Below are 19,557 nucleotides of genomic sequence, written 5' to 3'. Positions count from 1 at the left end.
GTGGAGTGGGAACAGAATGAATGGAGGGAGAGGCAACTGTGCTTGGTAAGTAAAATAAATAATTTCTTTAAAAAATGGAGAAGGATATACATTTTCTCCACTCTTCTTAAAAATTGTCCTTAATCTTAGCAAGTATAAGAAGAAATGGTAAACATGAAATACAGAAGTAAGGTAAAAAATGTGCCCACTGGTAACATACAACTTTATTCCCAGCATTCAGGTGGCAGGAGAGGCAGATCTCTGTCTGATCTAAGTTAACATACTCTATATATGTAGTTGACGTATACCATCAATACATTGTGAGACCATGTGTCAAGGAAACCACAACAAAAAAGGAAAATTTAGCCGGGTGTTGGTGATGCACATCTTTTAATATCCCAGCACTTGGGAGGCAGAGCCAGGTGGATCTCTGTGACTTCAAGGCCTGCTTGGATTACCAAGTGAGTTCCAGGAAAAGTTGCAAAGCTACACAGAGAAACCCTGTCTCGAAAAACCAAAAAAAAAAAAAAAAAAGAAAAAAAAAAGGAAAAAGGAAATCATATTGTATAGAAAGTTAAAGAGGCCATGCCTAGGAGACACTGTGATTTTGATACAGAACTCAATACTAAATAAAGAATGCAAAGTGAGCATGTAACAAGAAGCAGCTGTCTAAAGAAGTACATAGATCGCTATCACCAGGTTTTGATTATACAAAGTTTTCATATTATAAACTTTAAGAAATCCTTTAATTAACTTAAACTGTCTAACTTTTATTGCAGTTCTCCAAATACTTGCAGCCTTTCTAAGGCACTTTGACCTCAGGAAACATTCCACCTTCAACCTCAATACATACCAACCCCAGCACAAATACACCAGGCTCTGCCTACTTAGCTGTTTTTCTCTTTGCACTCTGTTTGTCATGCTTTGCAGTGCTATTTATTGGAGTTCATGTTTGCTGTCAGAGGTTTGAAGAGATATTTCCCATGTTTCTGATATCCATTTATCCTAGCTTTCTACACTGTTGCTGTGATTAAACACTGACCATCAGCAAACTGAGGAGGAAGGACTGATTACGCTCATGGGTTACAGTAAAGGGAGGACAAAGTAGAAATCTGGAGACTGCAACTAAACTCTGAAGGAACACTGATCACTGGCTTGCTCTACTTGATCTCTCAAATAGCCCTGCTTAGAGACAGCACTGCCCATTGTAACTGAAAGGTTTCCTGTGCCCACCAGGCTCTGCATCCTTGTGGTCCTATAGCTGTTCAGACCTCCCAAAAAACCACACAGAGGCTTATATTAATTATGAACTGTATGGCCTATTGCCTCAGGCTACTCACTAGCTAGATTTAATATCTTAAATTAACCCATTTCTATAAATCTGTACTTTCCCACGTGGACGGTTGGCTTATTGGTATCTTTACATCTTACTTCTCATGGTGGCAGCTGGCAGTGTCCTCTGTCTTGCTTTTCTCCTTCCTCCTCTCTGGTTAGAATGTCCTGCCTAACCCTATTCTGCCTCATCATTATCCAAACTGCCTTATTTATCAACTTATGAGAGCAACATATTTTCACAGCATACAAAAAGACACTCACATCAGCTCACAGTGGACTGGGGACTCCTACATCAATTACACATTAATAAAATGCATAAATAATTTGACAGAAGGCTAGTTCATTGAAGTGAAATATTTCAGTTAGGGTTCCTTCTAACTTTTCAGTGTACTTCCTGTCATGGTGATGAAAATTAGCTAGAAATATCACTTTGCAATCTATAGTGTTTGCCCACAGCAAACAACCCATTTTTCTTCCTAAATTTCTAAGATTAAGAAGAGACTCAAATTACATCAGATTGTTTTCATACATTTGCTTGTTGGGCATTTTAACATACACTAAGTTTAATGTGGTCACTCATTTGGTGTATGTAAAATAAGCTTATCAATATTTCAACATGCTGATACAATATAGTTATGGAAGGAATATGGAAAACTACAGATATCAGCATGTGTCTAATTTTCCTCAGATGCCACCCTCAGTGTGCAGTGCTGATTGTGGTCCTGGATTCAGAAAATTCTTGAAGGAGGGAATTGCAGCCTGCTGTTTTGATTGCATCCCCTGCCCAGAAAATGAAGTTTCTAATGAGTCAAGTGAGTGATTTCTGCTGACATAAATTCTTCACATAGATCATTCTCTAACAAACACACTGGGATGATCAAAGGTTCTAAAAGACCACTGCACAAATAAACCATATCACTTTCCCAAGTTAGTTTTGAAAAGACTATTATCATTAACAATGTCACTTTAAGTAACATGTTATGCCATGACATACATCTTTGACTCATTGAAAATCCATTTTAGGGGAAATTTTATCAAAGAAACAGTTTTGATAATCAAACTATAATGTGAGGAAACTCTATACTCTGTCTTAAGTTGTGACAAGTCATCTCTCTAACTACATGTGTATAACATTCTAATCATGAATCTTTAATATTTTTTTCTATTTCCATGTCTGTATGTGTCCTTAGATACGTTTGTAGTTACCATGTACATGCAGGAAATCAATGTAGAACAGACCAGGGTATCAGATCTAGTACCCATGTATGTGGGTACTAGAAGCCAAATCTAAATCCTCTGTAAGATTAAAGAAGAATATAAATAATTACTTGTAAAGTTATAAGAAGATTTTCAGTATGAAAATAAAGATTTCAAGCAATATCCAGAGAGCCTCTTTTTCAGAGGTTCAATGTGATTTGAAATCTAGGGAATTGTGGATAAGTGTTGACATATAATGTAGAAGATCTTGAGTCTAATTGTCAATTTGTTTATATACAGCACACAGTTATTAATGTCAAAAAGTAGAAGATTAAAATGGTTTTGTATGATAGCAACTACCTACAGTTATCCAAATTGTGTTGTCACCTACACAGCCCATGTTAGTTAAAAGATTATTTATTTAGAGTTGGTTACAAAAAATGGCAGATACATAGGTTTTCTCTCATATTGCCTGTCATCTTACATAATGAGAGACCTTAAAGGACGTTTATGGCCATTAAGATGATTCAGAACTTAATTCCCTTGCTACTAAAGCTGATTATGAGTTCATCCATAGGACCCATATAGTAGGAAGAGATTCCCAACCCCTAGAGGTTGTGTTCTGATGTCTATACACACAGAGACATACAACATACTCCAATTTAATCACACAAACTGTAATGAAATTGTTTTAAATATAAAAACATATAAAAGTAAAGGGTATTTAAAACAATAAATACAATTAACCAAAAATATTTTTATTATTTCTTTAATTATGTGTATGTATGTGAGATGAGTAATTTTGTGTACATAATTGCAGGTGCATGTGAGAAGCACCCCAGGCTCCTGTAGTTAGAGTGACATCGAGTTTTGAGACACCCACGATGGGTTCTTGGAACTGAACACATTTCTACTGCAAGAGTAGTTCATTATCCTCACAACTGAGACAACTTTCCAGTCCACTAAACAAATTAACCAAATACATAGATCCACTAATGCATTGTTCTAGACAAAAAGACGTGAAACCTAGAACCACATCATCACTCTACCAATTATCCAATGATTCAGAGCAAGTGTAGTCTCATATCATAAACTTTACCTGGTGGAGATTATAACTTATGGATGGGGTATTATTCCTCAAAACAAAATTCTGTGCTATCACTCTTGCTTGAGTGTTCTTCTTTTATTGTGCTCATGGTGTTATATCAATATCTACTTCATACTAGAGTACACTCACATAGTCTGAGACTCACATAGATGGAAATTAGTGAAAGAGGAAGAAAGGTGATTGTCTGTTCCCAAAGGTGATAAAATTAAGAAGAAGGGCTTGTTAATGCTAAGTATGTACAGAGGTTTCTACCTTCAGGAGGGGTTACTGATTCTTATGAACAAGACTCAGGGTTAAAGCATTCCTAATGCCAAATAAGGACACAACTGGGGACAGATTTATTGATTTATTTAATTTTTGGATTTTAAACATAAAATTATATTTATGTAACATTCTTCTCTCATCCTCACCCTCCTATTTTCCTTATATAAATCCAATCTTTCTCATATTTGTGCTCTGTTGTTATTTTTACATGTAGACACACACACACATTACTGATCCTAAAAGGACTCTAGTGAGGCTGATTATAGCAAATATGGATCTAGCAAATCCTATGATATTCCACCATTCCCTTTGACTTGCTAAAGTCCATTAAATTCCAGGGGTAGTTTGAATGAAATTGGCCCCATCATAGCGTATGGTCTTGTTGGAGAATGTGTAGTCTTATTTGAAGAAGTGTGTCATTGTAGATGCAGACTTCAAGGCCCCTTAAATGCTTAAGCCATACACAATGAGACAGCTTACTTTACATTGTCTATGGATCAAAATATGTAAAATGCTCAGCTTCTTCTCTAGCACCATGTCTGCCTGAATAGCAACATGGCCCACCATGATAAAAAGGGACTGAGCCTCTGAACTATAAGCCACACATTTAAATGTTTTCTTTCATAAGAACTACTCTGGTCATGGTTCACTTTATAGCAAGAGAAACCCTAACTGAGGCTACATTCCTAAAGATAGCCAATAGGGTCTATTTCCTTATTTGGGCAATTCCTCCTACTGAGGCTGACCAACAAGGTCCAGCTACCAAAGTATTGAAGGCCAACTAGCAAAAACTCCACTGTGACTCTCCTAATTAACATCTCCAATCAAAATTAAAAACTTCAAAATAACATGGGGTTCCAATTTTTCCTTAATAAACTTCCATTTTCCTAAAGGCCATATTTCTGTCCTCTCTATTGAGAGGCAGTTCTTTGTCCTCCCTGGCCTAAAACCCCATCCCCATCTCTCTTGTTGCTTTACCCTTCTCCTTCATTCTCTGTCTCTTGTTTTTGCCTCCTAATTCCTGGCCATAGTCCTCTGGTGCAAATAAATATACTTTGTGTTGAGATCTTGGTCTCTTGATATGTCATGTACAGACTTGATGGGTCCCTACTGATTCTGTTTAGTATTTCTTCTATGTAAATAGGTTTGGGCTGGTAATTTGAAAGTAGAAAGCATATCACAGGACTTGTCCAAATAGAAAATACAGTCTCCATCAATTACAGGAACAGCAGTCATAAAACAGACAGAAAGAAATCAGGATGCTCTACATCCATGGGATCTGATACTTTAAAATAAACTGTGCAAAATAATGGTTAATGATTTTACCTTCTCTCAATTCACCAGTTTAAGTCCTTTCATCATAGTATTCAGAATATACTTAAAATAACTGTGCTTTCTGATAATATAGCAAATGGCAACATCAACACACAGTTAAATAGAAAACATAATGATTGTTTGATTTCATTCCCTATAGACAATGAATAAGTATTTTGAATTGGAAGCATTGGGATGCAACAATATCCAACATCTACATCCTCAGAAACAAATGCAGATATTGCAATGCTTCTTCAACACACTTAATTGAAATATCCTGTCAATAAATGGCTGAAGCTATACTGATCATACTTTTCTTTCTCCATCAGATGTGGATAAATGTGTGAGGTGTCCAGAGGACCAGTATGCCAACAGAGAGCAGGACCAGTGCATTCACAAAGCTGTGATCTTTCTAAACTATGAAGATCCCTTGGGGCTGGCTCTTGCCTTAATGGCATTGTGGTTCTCTGCATTCACAGTTCTGATTTTGGGGGTCTTTGTCAAGCACCATGACACTCCCATTGTGAAGGCCAATAACCGGAATCTTAGTTACATATTGCTCTTCTCACTCATGTTTTGTTTCTTGTGCCCCTTGCTCTTCATCGGGCAACCCAACTCAGCTACCTGTGTCCTGCAGCAAATCACATTTGGATTTGTATTCACTGTGGCTGTTTCCACTGTGTTGGCCAAAACAGTGACTGTCCTGCTGGCCTTCATAGTCACAGCCCCTGGAAGGTTGAGATACTTTCTTGTTTCAGGGGCACCCAAATACATCATAGCCATTTGTATCATCATTCAAATTATTCTCTGTACAATATGGCTGGGAGTTTCTCCTCCCTCTATTGACACTGATGCACACTCTGTGCATGGCCAAATCATCATTGTGTGCAACAAGGGCTCAGTTACTGCATTCTACTGTGTCTTGGGATACCATGGCTCCCTTGCCTTAGGGAGCTTCATTGTGGCTTTCTTGGCCAGGAATCTCCCTGGCACATTCAATGAAGCCAAATTGCTGACCTTCAGCATGATGTTGTTCTGCAGTGTTTGGGTCACCTTTCTCCCTGTCTATCATAGCACCAAGGGCAAGGCCATGGTTGTTGTGGAGGTCTTCTCCATCTTGGCCTCCAGTGCAGGCCTGCTGGGATGTATCTTTATTCCTAAGTGCTACATAATTTTGTTTAAACCAGAGAGAAATTCTCTTGAAAAGATAAGGAAGAAAACATCTTCCTGAACACCCATTTTAGAAATTGTCTCTGATAACTGTAGTGTTGGTACAGTACCGCCTATTCTGATGCAATGCAAGATGTATGCATTAGCTAGTGATTCTCGTTTTTTCTTCTAATGATGATGTCAAGAAATATCATGTATACTGCTTTTCGGTACATTGTGACCTACAATCTTCCACTTAGCCTCTTATTTTACAAGACCTGCTTCTTGGATATTAGCACATAGCGAATGTGCTCTTTTCTTTCTCTAATGCAAATTGAGACTTGACATAAACTCTGAGTAACTTTATTGATATCTGAGTGAATGTGTGACTTGGAATGTAAGAGAAAACAGAGAAAATTTGTTATAGAGTGAATGAATGTTTTTGATAATGAAACTAATTTTCCCCTGGCAGAGGAAGACAGAAGAATCCTGTTGCATCCTGGGAGTTGAAGTAAATCTTAGAAGGCAGAAAGATGTTTGGTTAAATAGATAGAAAGAATATTGTGAAAGATGGAGTACATTTACAGTCATGTATGGCTTTCTATGAGGAGATAAAATCACTTATCAATCCACACATCTTCTAGTTCACAGACTCCTATTACCAATAGCTCTAAAGAATCAGATAACCTCTTCATGTTTCTGAGAACACCTACACACAGATATGAACATAAGAACACACTCAAAATGCATACACACATAATAGAAATTAAATGAATGTTTTAAGTTGAATTTTACATAGCACTATAGTACCACACTTGGTTTTCTTTTTCCTCCTATTCATTGAAAATTGATTTTCATTCACATAATATCCCCTGATTATGTTTTTGCCTCCCTCTGCTCATCCAATATCCTCACCAAATCCTTTCCTATCTACACATCATGAAGTCAGAAGGAAACTTCTAACATTGAGGAATGGAATGAGTAGTAAGATGAGCAACTGATGTGGGTGAGAGAGGGGAAATCCCAACAAAAGTCATGTTACATATATGTGAATTGCCTGAATAAAGCCCTTTATGCTGTATATTAATTTGAAAAAATAATAATTATACCACACTAAACAAAGCTGGATACAACACCGAAAATGAACAAATAGAATTTTTATTTTACTGCTCCATGAAATGTGAATTTTCCATCTTCCTATGAAAGACTCTTCTTGTCACATTGTTCTATTCACACATCTTAGGCCCCCAGGATAATTCACCACAAAAGCAGAGGTCATGCACTGTTTAAATGTTTATTATTAAATGAACAATCAGAGAACATGAGAACACTAGCCCTATGTACTGCATCTCAAATACTAAATGGGACACATCATCAACCACAGCAAACCACCTCCCTATTTTTGTTCTGCCTTTACTGTAGACCATGTGCACTGAAATAGTCTCATCAGACCACACTCATCTGAACACTCTCACACTGGCAGGGCAGGTTCTAGACTACAAACAAAACAAAGGTCTAGGAAAATGTTATAAGAACGATTTTCACATTAAACAGAGGGTCACTCCCCATTTTCTATTTGCTTCTAAGATACTCAAAACAGACTTCTTCACAACCACTACTGGGCTGTAAAATGGGCAAAAACAACATAGGGAATCAAAGATAAAGCAAAAGAAATGGGTCAGCACAAGGATTTGAACTATTAGAACTGAGGCTTGGTGATGACGATGATGTTTTAGAAATAAAATATTTACTTTATCTTCTCTTTAATAATGATAGGTTTGGAGGATCAGTTAGAGATCTTACTTAGTATTTGAAATGTGTAAAAGAAGATTTCTATGAATCTTGTTCCATAGAAATATTTAAAAAATATTATGATGTACATGTAACAGTGCCTCCATGATGAGCTGGATTTGTATAGGACAACAGGATTCAGGAAATTTTGGAATTTTGCCTGATTATTTGCTCTCAGCACAGTGGAAGCACAGAATTTGGTTAGATATTCTGTAACTGTTACTGGTGTAGCATAGGTCCCACTGTGCATGCTGGGTGGAACTCAATTACTCTAAAAATGGAGCTGTTTTTCCCTGACAGGGACTTCGTAATACAATTCCCAGTGTGGAACAGGGAGTGATGTATTTGTGAGTCCTTCCTCACTCATTATGGCAGGTCTCAATGTGAAACATCTGCAAAATCTACTGACATAATTTCTAAAGGCATTAATAAAAACATTGTTTAAACAGTCCTGGGATCATATTTTCCCAAAATGTCATTCTCTGAAGATCCTTAATTTTCACAACTATGATTGAGGTCATGAAAATAACTGAACCCCCTCATATATATTAGTCAACTAAATTTAGTTACATGAATGCAGAGCCCCAGGGAAGAGAGTGTCCAAGATACCTACACTAGGTGGGGGGGGGAGGAACCATCTGGAAAAAAAGGAATCATGACTCACCCGTATACTCTCCTTTGGCTACAGAGAAAAAGGAGGTGGGAATATATGTGTGCCTATATAATGTGCTAGTCTTAATAGCAATTCACAAAACATACTTACCAGGTTTCAAGTAGGACAAAGATGTTCACTTTGATTTTTCTGTTCTTGCTCCTGAACATTCCACTTCTTGTGTCAAGGATCATGCATCCCAAGTGCTTTTGGAGAATGAAGCAGAATAATGACAAGGACGGAGATTTGTTGACAGGTTGTATCTTCTTCCTTTTAAGAGTGCAGTGGCCTGTGGAGAAAGACTATTTCAACCACATTCTTAATACTCAGTAAGTTCCTTCATATTTTCTATGTAAATGCCATAATGAGTACTTTATTGGGGGTAGAATTATGAGAGTCAGAGCAATGCTTTGAGTATTTGGCCTGATACCCAATCTGAAAATGAAAAAATGACCTCAGGTTCTTTTAGAGACTCAGTGCTATTTTTCTACTTTTAATTTGTCCAGAGAGTGTTCTATTATTCCCTGAGTTGTTCTACTACTTAAAAGGCTGGAAGCTGAGTGAAGGAAGGACCCTTTATCTTGTTCTATCCCATATAGCCCTCCTCTTCACAGTTTCCACAGCACAGTAGCTGGTGGTATCTTACTGAAGGAAACCCCACACTATTCAAAGAGTATCATTCTATTTGTGTGTAACTAAATGACTGTCAAATAGAGTCTGTAATAACCCTTTAATCAGTATGTCACTCCTAATGCATGTACTAGGACAACTAACATTTGCAGCAAACATAGCTGCAGAGACTTTTTGCAAGTATATTCAGTTACACTCTTAGATGCTCTGCATGTGGTCACATGTGCCTTCTAAAGCTGCATAAAGAATGAAGTAGGAGACCTGCCCACTGTGAACTTCATATGTGTTCCTGCTTCTCCATACTTCACTTATATATGTGTATAACTATTGGGCTTTGATTTCAAAGTCTAGTTATTCACTGTCTCTATAGAGTAAAGAAGGAATGTGTGGACTCTAAAAGATAAATTTACATTCTTTGAAGTGTAAAGCTGTCACTAACATGGTGAGTGCTACTCTCCTTGTCACTTCCCTGAGTAAGAGCTGTGGGATGTGATACTTGGCAACACTCGAGAAGCCACCTACCAGTTCACCTTTGCCATTGTTTAAAAAGAATGTGTCTCTTCACTTTATGTATTAGCTTTTTCTTCTGACACTTATATCACCCTAACCTCATGTTTCTCTTTCTGTAATTTTACTAATTATAGCTACATATTTTACCAATTTGTGCACAATACACATTTTGATTTTGTGTATTGCTGTTATTTGTTTTCCAACATAACTCATTAGTCCAGTAGGCTACTCTAACTGCTCAAGGCATTCATGTTTCTTAATGTTTAGTGTGCAGGAGTTAGAGTTTAAGATTTATAAGTTATAATCTCAAGCTCTTGTTAACTGTTGCCGAAAATTTCAATGACATTTTCCCATGTGGTAATAAAGAATATTCTAAAATGTTTTTAATCCAAAATGTATATATAAATATATTTATACATAAATATACTATACTGGTACAATTTCTACATGGAAAACAGATTGTGTTTAACTCTGAGAGAATCATTCAGAATGAATGAGTATGTTTGTTTGAGTTTGATTTTTATTGGTCAGATGATACAAAATGAATAAGAAGACATGGAAGTTATTATTTTTCCCAAAAATATAAACATAAATTGCAATTGTTGTATTCCTACTAACTTGTTGACAATTTTTGTTTTCAAAATTCATAAATATTTCCCATACAGCATACACTTTATATTCTTTTATTTTACAAACATGTAATACTGGCACCAACAATTTCTAGATGTCCCTAGTTCTCAATACAATGCTAGTTTTGTGTATTTGTAACTGAAACGTATATAACGGGTTCTCCCAAAAAGAAAATTTATATTTGATAGATATAATAAGTATATTTACATTGAACATACTTCTGTAAACATCAAATAAGTGAACAATACTGGGTACATGCGCTTAATGTCTCCATTTAGGAAAGAGCAGGGTTATTTCTGTGAATTTGAGGCCAGTCCATTTTATAGCCAAATGTCATCCCAAACTATGGAATCCATGGCTTTTTATGGCCTCAAGAAGTATTTCTTATGTCCATAAACACAGAAACATATATGTACCAAATACACTCTGGCATTTAAATTTACTTAAAACTAAATCTTCTGAAAAACATTTTGTGCCTGCAACAGATAAACCAGAAAGAAAAAAAATAAGATGAGGATGGAAATGAGGGAGTATGTTAACTATGTTGTCCGCTATTTACAATTAATTAAAAGTATAAAAGCTAATTGTTGACCCAGAAACACTACTGAGCACTTACTAGTCATGTTTTGAATGCCTTATCCAATTCAGTTTGCCTCCTTAAAATTAAACAGAAACTTTGCTCAATCATTACTTGTATTTTTCATAGTGTTCAATAATTTTAAAATGAATTCATATTCAGGTTTACTGTTTGGTCAAGGGTATGCCCAAGTATTTACCTTCAGAGCAAGCACTCAAAAACTAAAGATGGACAGCCCTCTCTGTGAAAAATGCAAAGGCTTATCTTGTTTATGGGAGATGTACTCTCATGAAGTTTTAATGCTTTTGCAAGCTTCCACCTTCTTATTTCATCCCAACCTCATAACACAGCAGATTTGTTTCAATCATAGTAGATGGTTTGGAATACTGTCCAATACAAGATGATCGTCATTCTGACTACAAAAGGTCATCTGTAGATGTTTGTCCACAATAAACACTAGTTGACTTGGGTTGGCCATCTCAGAAAATCTAGTCATTGCTATAAGTCTCTAATGCAGAGGGAATTAAGTGGAGGAAACATTTTATCAATGAAAATCAGTGATTATGTTGCAAAGCACCTGAATATCCTCACTCCATCCTAATACTGAAAACATATCAGTCTTTAGTCATTAATGTTCTCCATGTTGAGAAAATGAGCCTTCATTTATTAATTCTCAACTGTGTTGTAATCAGTGTAGGAGATGGTTTCCACAAGTGTCCGTAACTGATTCTGCTCCCACTCTAAGCTCTGGGGACCTCACTTAGATCTAGGAGAGTAATTATATAAGAAATATGCTAAGATTATTTTCAGTACATACATGCATGTTTGTGTATGTGAATGGATGTTCTCACTGTGCATGGATGTTTGTTAGTGTGTTTCTGTGTATCTGTGTATGTATCTGTGTTGCTTTATATACATGTGTGTTTCTGCCTAGCTGCATAGCTATCTGCCTATTTGTAGAAGTGATCATAAATTAGCCTTATTTCAATGTCTTTCTGTATGAGTGTTTGTTTTTGTGTGTATCTTTATGTGTGTATTAGTTAGTGCATGGGTCTGCATGTGCCTCTGTGTTTGTTTTGCATGTTTCTGTGTATGTTCTTGCACATGCACATATCTGTGTTGCTGTGCATGTGTCTGTTTGTATTCTATGTCTTTGGCTGTGGGCATAAATTTTTCGGTGTCACTGTCTCTGTGTAGTTGTTTGTATGTGCATCTCTCTCACTCTGCGTGTTTTTCTGAGACTATGAATGTTTGTGTGAGCCTGTGGATGTGTGTTGTGTGTTCAACTTTCTGGTGTGTCTGTTGGAGGTATATGTCTCTCTGGATGTGTGTGCCTCTATGTTTACCTGTGTGTCTGGGAATGTACCTGAGTGTGTAGAAATGGGCACGTGGTTGTATTATTTATGTATCTCTGTGTGCATGTCAGTATGTCTATGTGTAGCAGTGGTCATATGTGTGTGTGTGTGTGTGTATGTGTGTGTGTGTGTGTGTGTGTGTGTGTGTGTGTGTGTGGTTGTAACATCGTTATCTCCTTCAGCAGTCTTACTGTTCCTGCTAAAATTTCAAATACTATATTGAATAAATAGAAAGAGAATAAACAGCTTTGTCTTGTTTCAGATTTTATTGTGATTACTTTGAGTTTCTTTCTTTCCATTTATTTTGCTGTTGGCAATGGCACTGATGTAAATTGCCTTTATTATGTTGAACTATGTTCCCTGTATTCTTACTTTCCCCGAGACATTTTTTTTTTTTTTGGAGAGGTTAATTGTGTTTCTTTTCTGTGATTTGCTTAATATAATTAATATGATTATTCCAATTGCATTTAATTTCCTACCCAAAATACTAAATTCATGCATTTAATACTGAAAAATTTTATGCTTGTACATCTCATACAATTCTCTGCTGTTGGACACCAAGATGGATTTACAAATTTCCTTATTCCACCTCACTTTCCTACTTAGATTTTGGGGAAAAAATTTTCCCCAAGACTTTTATCATGAAGAGCTATCGGATTTTTCTTAAAGATTATTTCAACATCTAAACAGATTATTATATGGTGTTTTTCTTTCAGTTTCTGTGGTGGTATTGTGTTTCCCAAAATATTGCACACTTTAATAAATTTATCTGGGGTCAGAGACAGAACAACCACTAGATACAAAGGCTAGAAAATGGTGGCACTCACACTTTTAATCCTAGAATTCCAGAGACAGAAATCCCTCTGGATCTCTGTGAGTTCAAGGCCACCTTGGAAACAGCCAGGCATGGTGACTCATGCCTTTAATCCCAGGGAGTGGTGGTAGAAAGCAGAAAGGTTTATAAGGCGTGAGTACCAGAAACTAGAAGCATTTGGCTGGTTAAGCTTTTAGCTGGTTAAGCTTTTCAGGCTTTTGAGCAGCAGTTCAGTTGAGAGCTATTTGGGGTGAGGACATAGAAGAATCCAGTCTGAGGAAACAAGACCAGCTGAGAAGTTGGTCAGGTGAGGTTAGCTGTGGCTTGTTCTGGTTCTCTGATCTTCCAGTTCACCCCAATACCTGGCTCAGGTTTGATTTTATTAATAAGAACTTTTTAAGATTCATGCTACAAGTTTCTTTATATGGTGGATTACATTGACAGATTTTCTGATGTTGAATCATATTTCAATCTCTATGATAAGGCTATTTGGTCATGATGGATTATCTTTTTCATGTTTTCTTGGAATCAATTTGAAAATGTTTTATTGAATATTTTACATCTATGTTCACAAGGGGACTTTGTTTCTAATCTTTCATGCTTGAATTATTTGAGTTTTTAAAACGGGTGACCGTGGCCTCATAAAATAAAGTTGGCAGACTTCCTTCTGTTTTCATTTTGTGGAATAATTTGAAGAGAACTGGTGTTAGCTTTTATTGGAATGTCTGGAAAAACTGTGTGCTAAAACCATCTCACTCGGTTTTTTTGGTCAGGAGACTGTGAAAGACTGCTTTTATTTCCTTAGGGGTTGTAGGTATGTCGCAATTGTTTAGCTGATCTTTTCTAACTTGGTAAGAGTTAGTTATTGAGAAAATTGTCCATTTCTGTTTGATTTTCCAATTTTGTTAATTACAAGTTTTTAAAATATGGCCTAAAGATGATGCAGATTTACTTGATGTCTATTATTATGTCTCCCTTTTCTTTTCCGATTATGTTAATTAGACTGTTCTGTCTTTAGTTAGTTTGCATAAAATTTTGTCTGTCTTCTTGATTTTCTCAAAGAACCAATTCTTTGTTTCATTCACTCTTTTTTTAAATTTTATTAATTTTATTTTACAATACCATTCAGTTCTACATAACAGCCATGGGTTCCCCTATTCTCACCCCTCCCACCCCCTCCCCTTACACCAAACCACCCCCCATTCCCACCTCCTCCAGGGCAAATCCTCCCCCGAGGACTGCGATCAACCTGGTAGACTCAGTCCAGGCAGGTCCAGTCCCTTCCTCCCAGACTGAGCCAAGTGTCCCTGCATAAGCTCCAGTTTTCAAACAGCCAACTCATGCAATGAGCACAGGACTTAGTTACACTGCCTAGTTGCCTCCCAAACTGATCAAGCCAATCAACTCTCTCACCTATTCAGAGGGCCTAATCCAGCTGGGGGCCCCTCAGCCTTTGGTTCATAGTTCATGTGTTTCCATTCATTTGGCTATTTTTTTCAATAATTGAGTAAAACTGAAATTTATTATAAGCCACAGTCATCCTAGGGACCTCCATGCTATATATATATATATATTTCCTTCATGGTTCTATGGGTTGTGGTCTGATTATTCTTTATTTTATATCTAGAATCCACTTATGAGTGAGTACATACCATGACTGTCTTTCTGGGTTTGGGTTACCTCACTCAGGATGATTTTTTCTAGTTCCATCCATTTGCCTGCAAATTTCATTGTTTTTTTCTGCTGAGGAGTACTCCATTGTGTATATGTACCACATTTTTTTTCATCCATTCTTCCGTTGACGGGCATCTAGGTTGTTTCCAGGTTCTGGCTATTACAAATAGTGCTGCTATGAACATAGCTGAGCATGTATCTTTATGGTATGAATCAGCATTCCTTGGGTATATGCCCAAGAGTGGGATGGCTGGGTCTTGAGGTAGTTCTATTCCTAATTTTCTGAGAAACCACCATACTGATTTCCACAGTGGTTGTACAAGTTTACATTCCCACCAACAGTTGAGGAGTGTTCCCTTTGCTCCACATCCTCTCCAACATTGACTGTCATTGGTGTTTTTGTTCGTAGCCATTCTGACAGGTGTAAGGTGGTATCTCAGAGTCTTTTTGATTTACATTTCTCTGATGATTAAGGATGTTGAGCATTTCTTTAAATGTCTTTCAGCCATTTGTAGTTCTTGTTTTGTGAATTCTCTGTTTAGCTCTTTAGCCCATTTTTTAATTGGACTGTTCAGTATTTTCATGTCTAGTTTCTTGAGTTCTTTATATACTGTGGAGATCAATCCTCTGTCAGATGTGGGGTTGGTGAAGATCTTTTCCCATTCTGTTGGCTATCTTTTTGTCTTATTGACTGTGTCTTTTGCCCTGCAAAAGCTTCTCAATTTCGAGAGGTCCCATTTATTAATTGTTGTGCCCAGGGTCCGTGCTGTTGGTGTTTTATTTAGGAAATGGTCTCCGGTGCCAATGCGTTCAAGAGTGCTTCCTACTTTCTTTTTTATTAAGTTTAGTGTAACTGGCTTTATGTTCAGGTCTTTCATCCACTTGGATTTGAGTTTTGTGAATGGTGACAGATATGGATCTATTTGTAATCTTTTACATATTGACATCAAGTTATGCCAGCACCATTTGTTTAAGATACTTTCTTTGTTCCATTGTATAGTTTTGGCTCCTTTGTCAAAAACCAGGTGACCATATGTGCATGGATTAATGTCAGGGTCTTCAATTCGATTCCATTGGTCCGTATGTCGGGTTTTTTTTTTTACCAGTACCAAGCTGTTTTTATTACTATAGCTCTATAGTAGAGTTTGAGGTCAGGGATGTTGATGCCTCCAAAGGTTGCTTTATCGTATAGGATTCCTTTAGCTATCCTGGGTCTTTTGTTTTTCCATATGAAGTTGAGTATTTTTCTTTCCAAGTCTGTGAAGAATTGCATTGGGATTTTGATGGGGATTGCATTGAATCTGTAGATTGCTTTTGGTAAGATTGCCATTTATACTATGTTAATCCTACCTATCCATGAGCATGGGAGATTCTTCCATTTTCTGATATCTTCTTCAATTTCTTTCTTTAGAGATTTGAAGTTCTTGTCAAAAAGTTCCTTCACTTGTTTAGTTAGTGTTATCCCAAGGAATTTTATATGATTTGTGGCTATTGTAAAGGGTGATGTTTCTCTGACTTCTTTCTCAGCTCTTTTATCATTTGTGTATAGGAGGGCTACTGATTTTTTTGAGTTAATCCTGTATCCTGCCACTTTACTGAAGGAGTTTATCATCTGTAGGAGTTCCCTGGTAGAGTTTTTGGGGTCACTTATGTATACTATCATATCATCTGCAAATACTGAAAGTTTGACTTCTTCCTTGCCAATTTGTATCCCTTTGATCTCCTTTTGTTGTCTTATTGCTCTAGCTAGAACTTCTAGTACTATATTGAGTAAATATGGGGAGAGTGGACAGCCTTGTCTTGTTCCTGAATTTAGTTGTATCGCTTTGAGTTTCTCTCCGTTTAATTTGATGTTTGCTGTTGGCTTGCTATAAATTGCTTTTATTATGTTTAGAAATGTTCCTTGTATTCCTGATCTTTCTAAGACCTTTATCATGAAGGGGTGTTGGATTTTGTCAAAGGCTTTTTCAGCATCTAATGACATGATCATGTGGTTTTTTTTCTTTCAGTTTGTTTATATGGTGTATTACATTGACTGATTTTCATATGTTGAACCATCCTTGCATCCCTGGGATGAATCTTACTTGGTCGGGATGGATAATTGTTTTGATGTATTATTGGATCCGGTTTGCCAATATTTTGTTGAGTATTTTTGCATTAATATTCATGAGGGAGATTGGTCTGTAGTTCTCTTTCTTTGTTGCATCTTTGTGTGGTTTGGGTATTAGGGTAATTGTAGCCTCATAAAAAGTGTTTGGTAGTATTCCTTCTGTTTCTATTGTGTGGAACACTTTGAAGAGTATTGGTATTCCTTCTTCTTTGAGAGTCTGGTAGAATTCTGCACTGAAACCTTCTGGTCCTGGGCTTTTTTTGGTTGGGAGACTTTGATGACTGTTTCTATTTCTTTAGGGGTTATTGGTCTATTTAAATGGTTTATCTGGTCTTGATTTAATTTTGGTATGTGGTATTTATCCAGAAAATTGTCCATTTCTTCCTGATTTTCCATTTTTGTAGAGTACAGGTTTTTGAAGTATGATCTGATGATTCTCTGGATTTCCTCATTGTCTGTTGTTATGTCTCCCTTTTCATTTCTGATTTTGTTAATTTGGGAGCTCTCTCTTTACCTTTTGGTTAATTTGGCTAGGGGTTTGTCTATCTTGTTGATTTTTTCAAAGAACCAACTCTTTGTTTTATTGATTTTTTTGTATTGTTTTCTATTTCTTTGATTTCAGCCCTCAATTTGATTATTTCCTGGCTTCTATTTCTCCTGGGTGAGTTTGTTTCTTTTTGTTCTAGAGCTTTCAGTTGTGCTGTTAATTCATTGTTATGGGATTGCTCCTTCTTCTTTATGTGTGCATTTAGAGCTATGAATTTTCATCTTAGCACTGCTTTCACAGTGTCCCATAAGTTTGGGTATGTTGTACTTTCATTTTCATTGAATTCTAGGAAATCTTTAATTTCTTTCTTTATTTCCTCCTTGACCCTTTGATATTTCAGGTGGGCATTATTCACTTTCCATGAGTTTGTGGGTTTTCTATAATTTTTGATTTTGTTGAGGTCTAACTTTAAGGCATGGTGGTCTGATAAGATACAGGAGGTTATACCAATTTTTTTGTATCTGTTGAGATTTGTTTTGTGGCCAAGCATGTGGTCAATTTTTGAGAAGGTTCCATGGGGTGCTGAGAAGAAGGTATATTCTTTTGTGTTAGGATGGAATGTTCTGTAGATATCTATTAGTTCCATTTGAGTCATAACATCTGTTAGGTCCTTTCTTTCTTTGATAAGTTTCAGTCTGGTAGTTCTGTCTTTTGCTCAGTCACTGGTACTTTATCTGTGGTGAATAGTCATTTGTTCAACTGCCCATGAAAGGTTCACACAATGTTCAAAACACATGTGGCAGCAATAAAACTTTCCTAAAGAGTCAATTAGCATAAATTGAGTAAAAAGTCAAAGTAAATGTATTCAGATGCTTCTTACAGTGCTTCCCAAGTTGTGCTATGTACCTGTGTTGCAGCCTTTACTATAAACCAGTGTAATTTGCACCACATGTTCCATCAAACCATGCATGCTATTTGACTAACTGCATATCCTCACCTTTCCCTCCACTCCACCAACCCCAATCTCACAATCTTTTCCCTAGCTCAGCAGCATGCTACCTGATGTGGACTCAATTCTCTATCTCTGACCCTGTAGCTAGTGGAACACAGAAGTCTTCCCCTTCTAACTTCCTTCCTACCACTCATTGCATTAATTAACACAGTCCCAAATTCCAGGAGACATTTCTTGGATACTCAAAGCCTTCTCCAGCCAGAAGAAAATAAAAACTATCTGCAAATGTTTACCTTTCCTTCAGCTCCACAGGAAACACAAAGCTATGTCATAAACCCATGTCTGTAGCTGACTACTTGCTTCAGCTAGCCACATCAACTTCTCCAGTGGGTCACAAAGATCTTCCCGCTTTTTCATTCTCTATGCTTTTTATCCCAGTCATGCAACCTGAACAACTATACCTATGAATCACCCAGTACACTGTGGCCAGAGAAGCTGACTGGCTATCCACAGATATTCACCTCTCCTTCCATTCTTCCCAGTCAAATCATATATTACCATCCTCAGTTTTAAAACAGACATTATGATTTGCACTTTTCTGACTCTCTAAGGCATTCCTATGTGACTAAGACATATGGGTGGGGAAAACCTGCCTTTCTTTCTTTCTTTTTCTTATTTTTTTCCGGAGCTGAGGACTAAACCCAGGGTCTTGCACTTGCTAGGCATGCCCTCTACCACTGGGCTAAATCCCCAACCCATTTTTATTTTTATTTTTATTTCTTTTTTTGCCTTTCTTTCTTCAATGGAATCCTTCAGATTCCCCCACATGGCCCATCTTCATAAATCAGTTTTAGCTCCCAATATCTAAAAATATGTTTTACATGAACTTAGTGGACAATTATATCATTATGGCAAAAAAAAAATTTCTACCAAGCAACACACAGCCTCCAAAACTACAATGAAAAAAAAAACAAAATAGCAGAAGTCAACACTCACTTTTCATTCATTTCTTTCAATAGGAATGGTTTC

General features: G+C 36.8%; 2 protein-coding genes across 5 annotated transcripts in view; both read left to right on the top strand.

Annotated features, from left to right (window-relative positions):
- LOC114685599 (vomeronasal type-2 receptor 116-like) overlaps window positions 1–6,428 on the top strand; it is a 37,599-nt gene extending 31,171 nt beyond the window's left edge. For all 3 annotated transcript variants that reach the window (XM_028860240.1, XM_037204411.1, XM_028860241.1), the window contains 2 exons: window positions 2,003–2,126; window positions 5,527–6,428. In XM_028860240.1, coding sequence (XP_028716073.1) covers window positions 2,003–2,126; window positions 5,527–6,428 — 1,026 coding nt within the window. The remainder of the gene's footprint in view (window positions 1–2,002; window positions 2,127–5,526) is intronic.
- A 2,493-nt stretch (window positions 6,429–8,921) lies between these two features.
- Window positions 8,922–19,557, top strand: part of LOC114685603 (vomeronasal type-2 receptor 116-like) — a 30,419-nt gene continuing 19,783 nt past the window's right edge. For both annotated transcript variants that reach the window (XM_037204408.1, XM_028860243.1), the window contains exon 1: window positions 8,922–9,118. In XM_037204408.1, coding sequence (XP_037060303.1) covers window positions 8,922–9,118 — 197 coding nt within the window. The remainder of the gene's footprint in view (window positions 9,119–19,557) is intronic.

The sequence above is a fragment of the Peromyscus leucopus genome, chromosome 1 (genome assembly GCF_004664715.2).
Source record: "Peromyscus leucopus breed LL Stock chromosome 1, UCI_PerLeu_2.1, whole genome shotgun sequence".
Lineage (NCBI taxonomy): Eukaryota > Metazoa > Chordata > Mammalia > Rodentia > Cricetidae > Peromyscus > Peromyscus leucopus.
The sequence above is the reverse complement of the archived record's forward strand: the minus strand, read 5'-3'. Positions and strand labels throughout refer to the sequence as shown.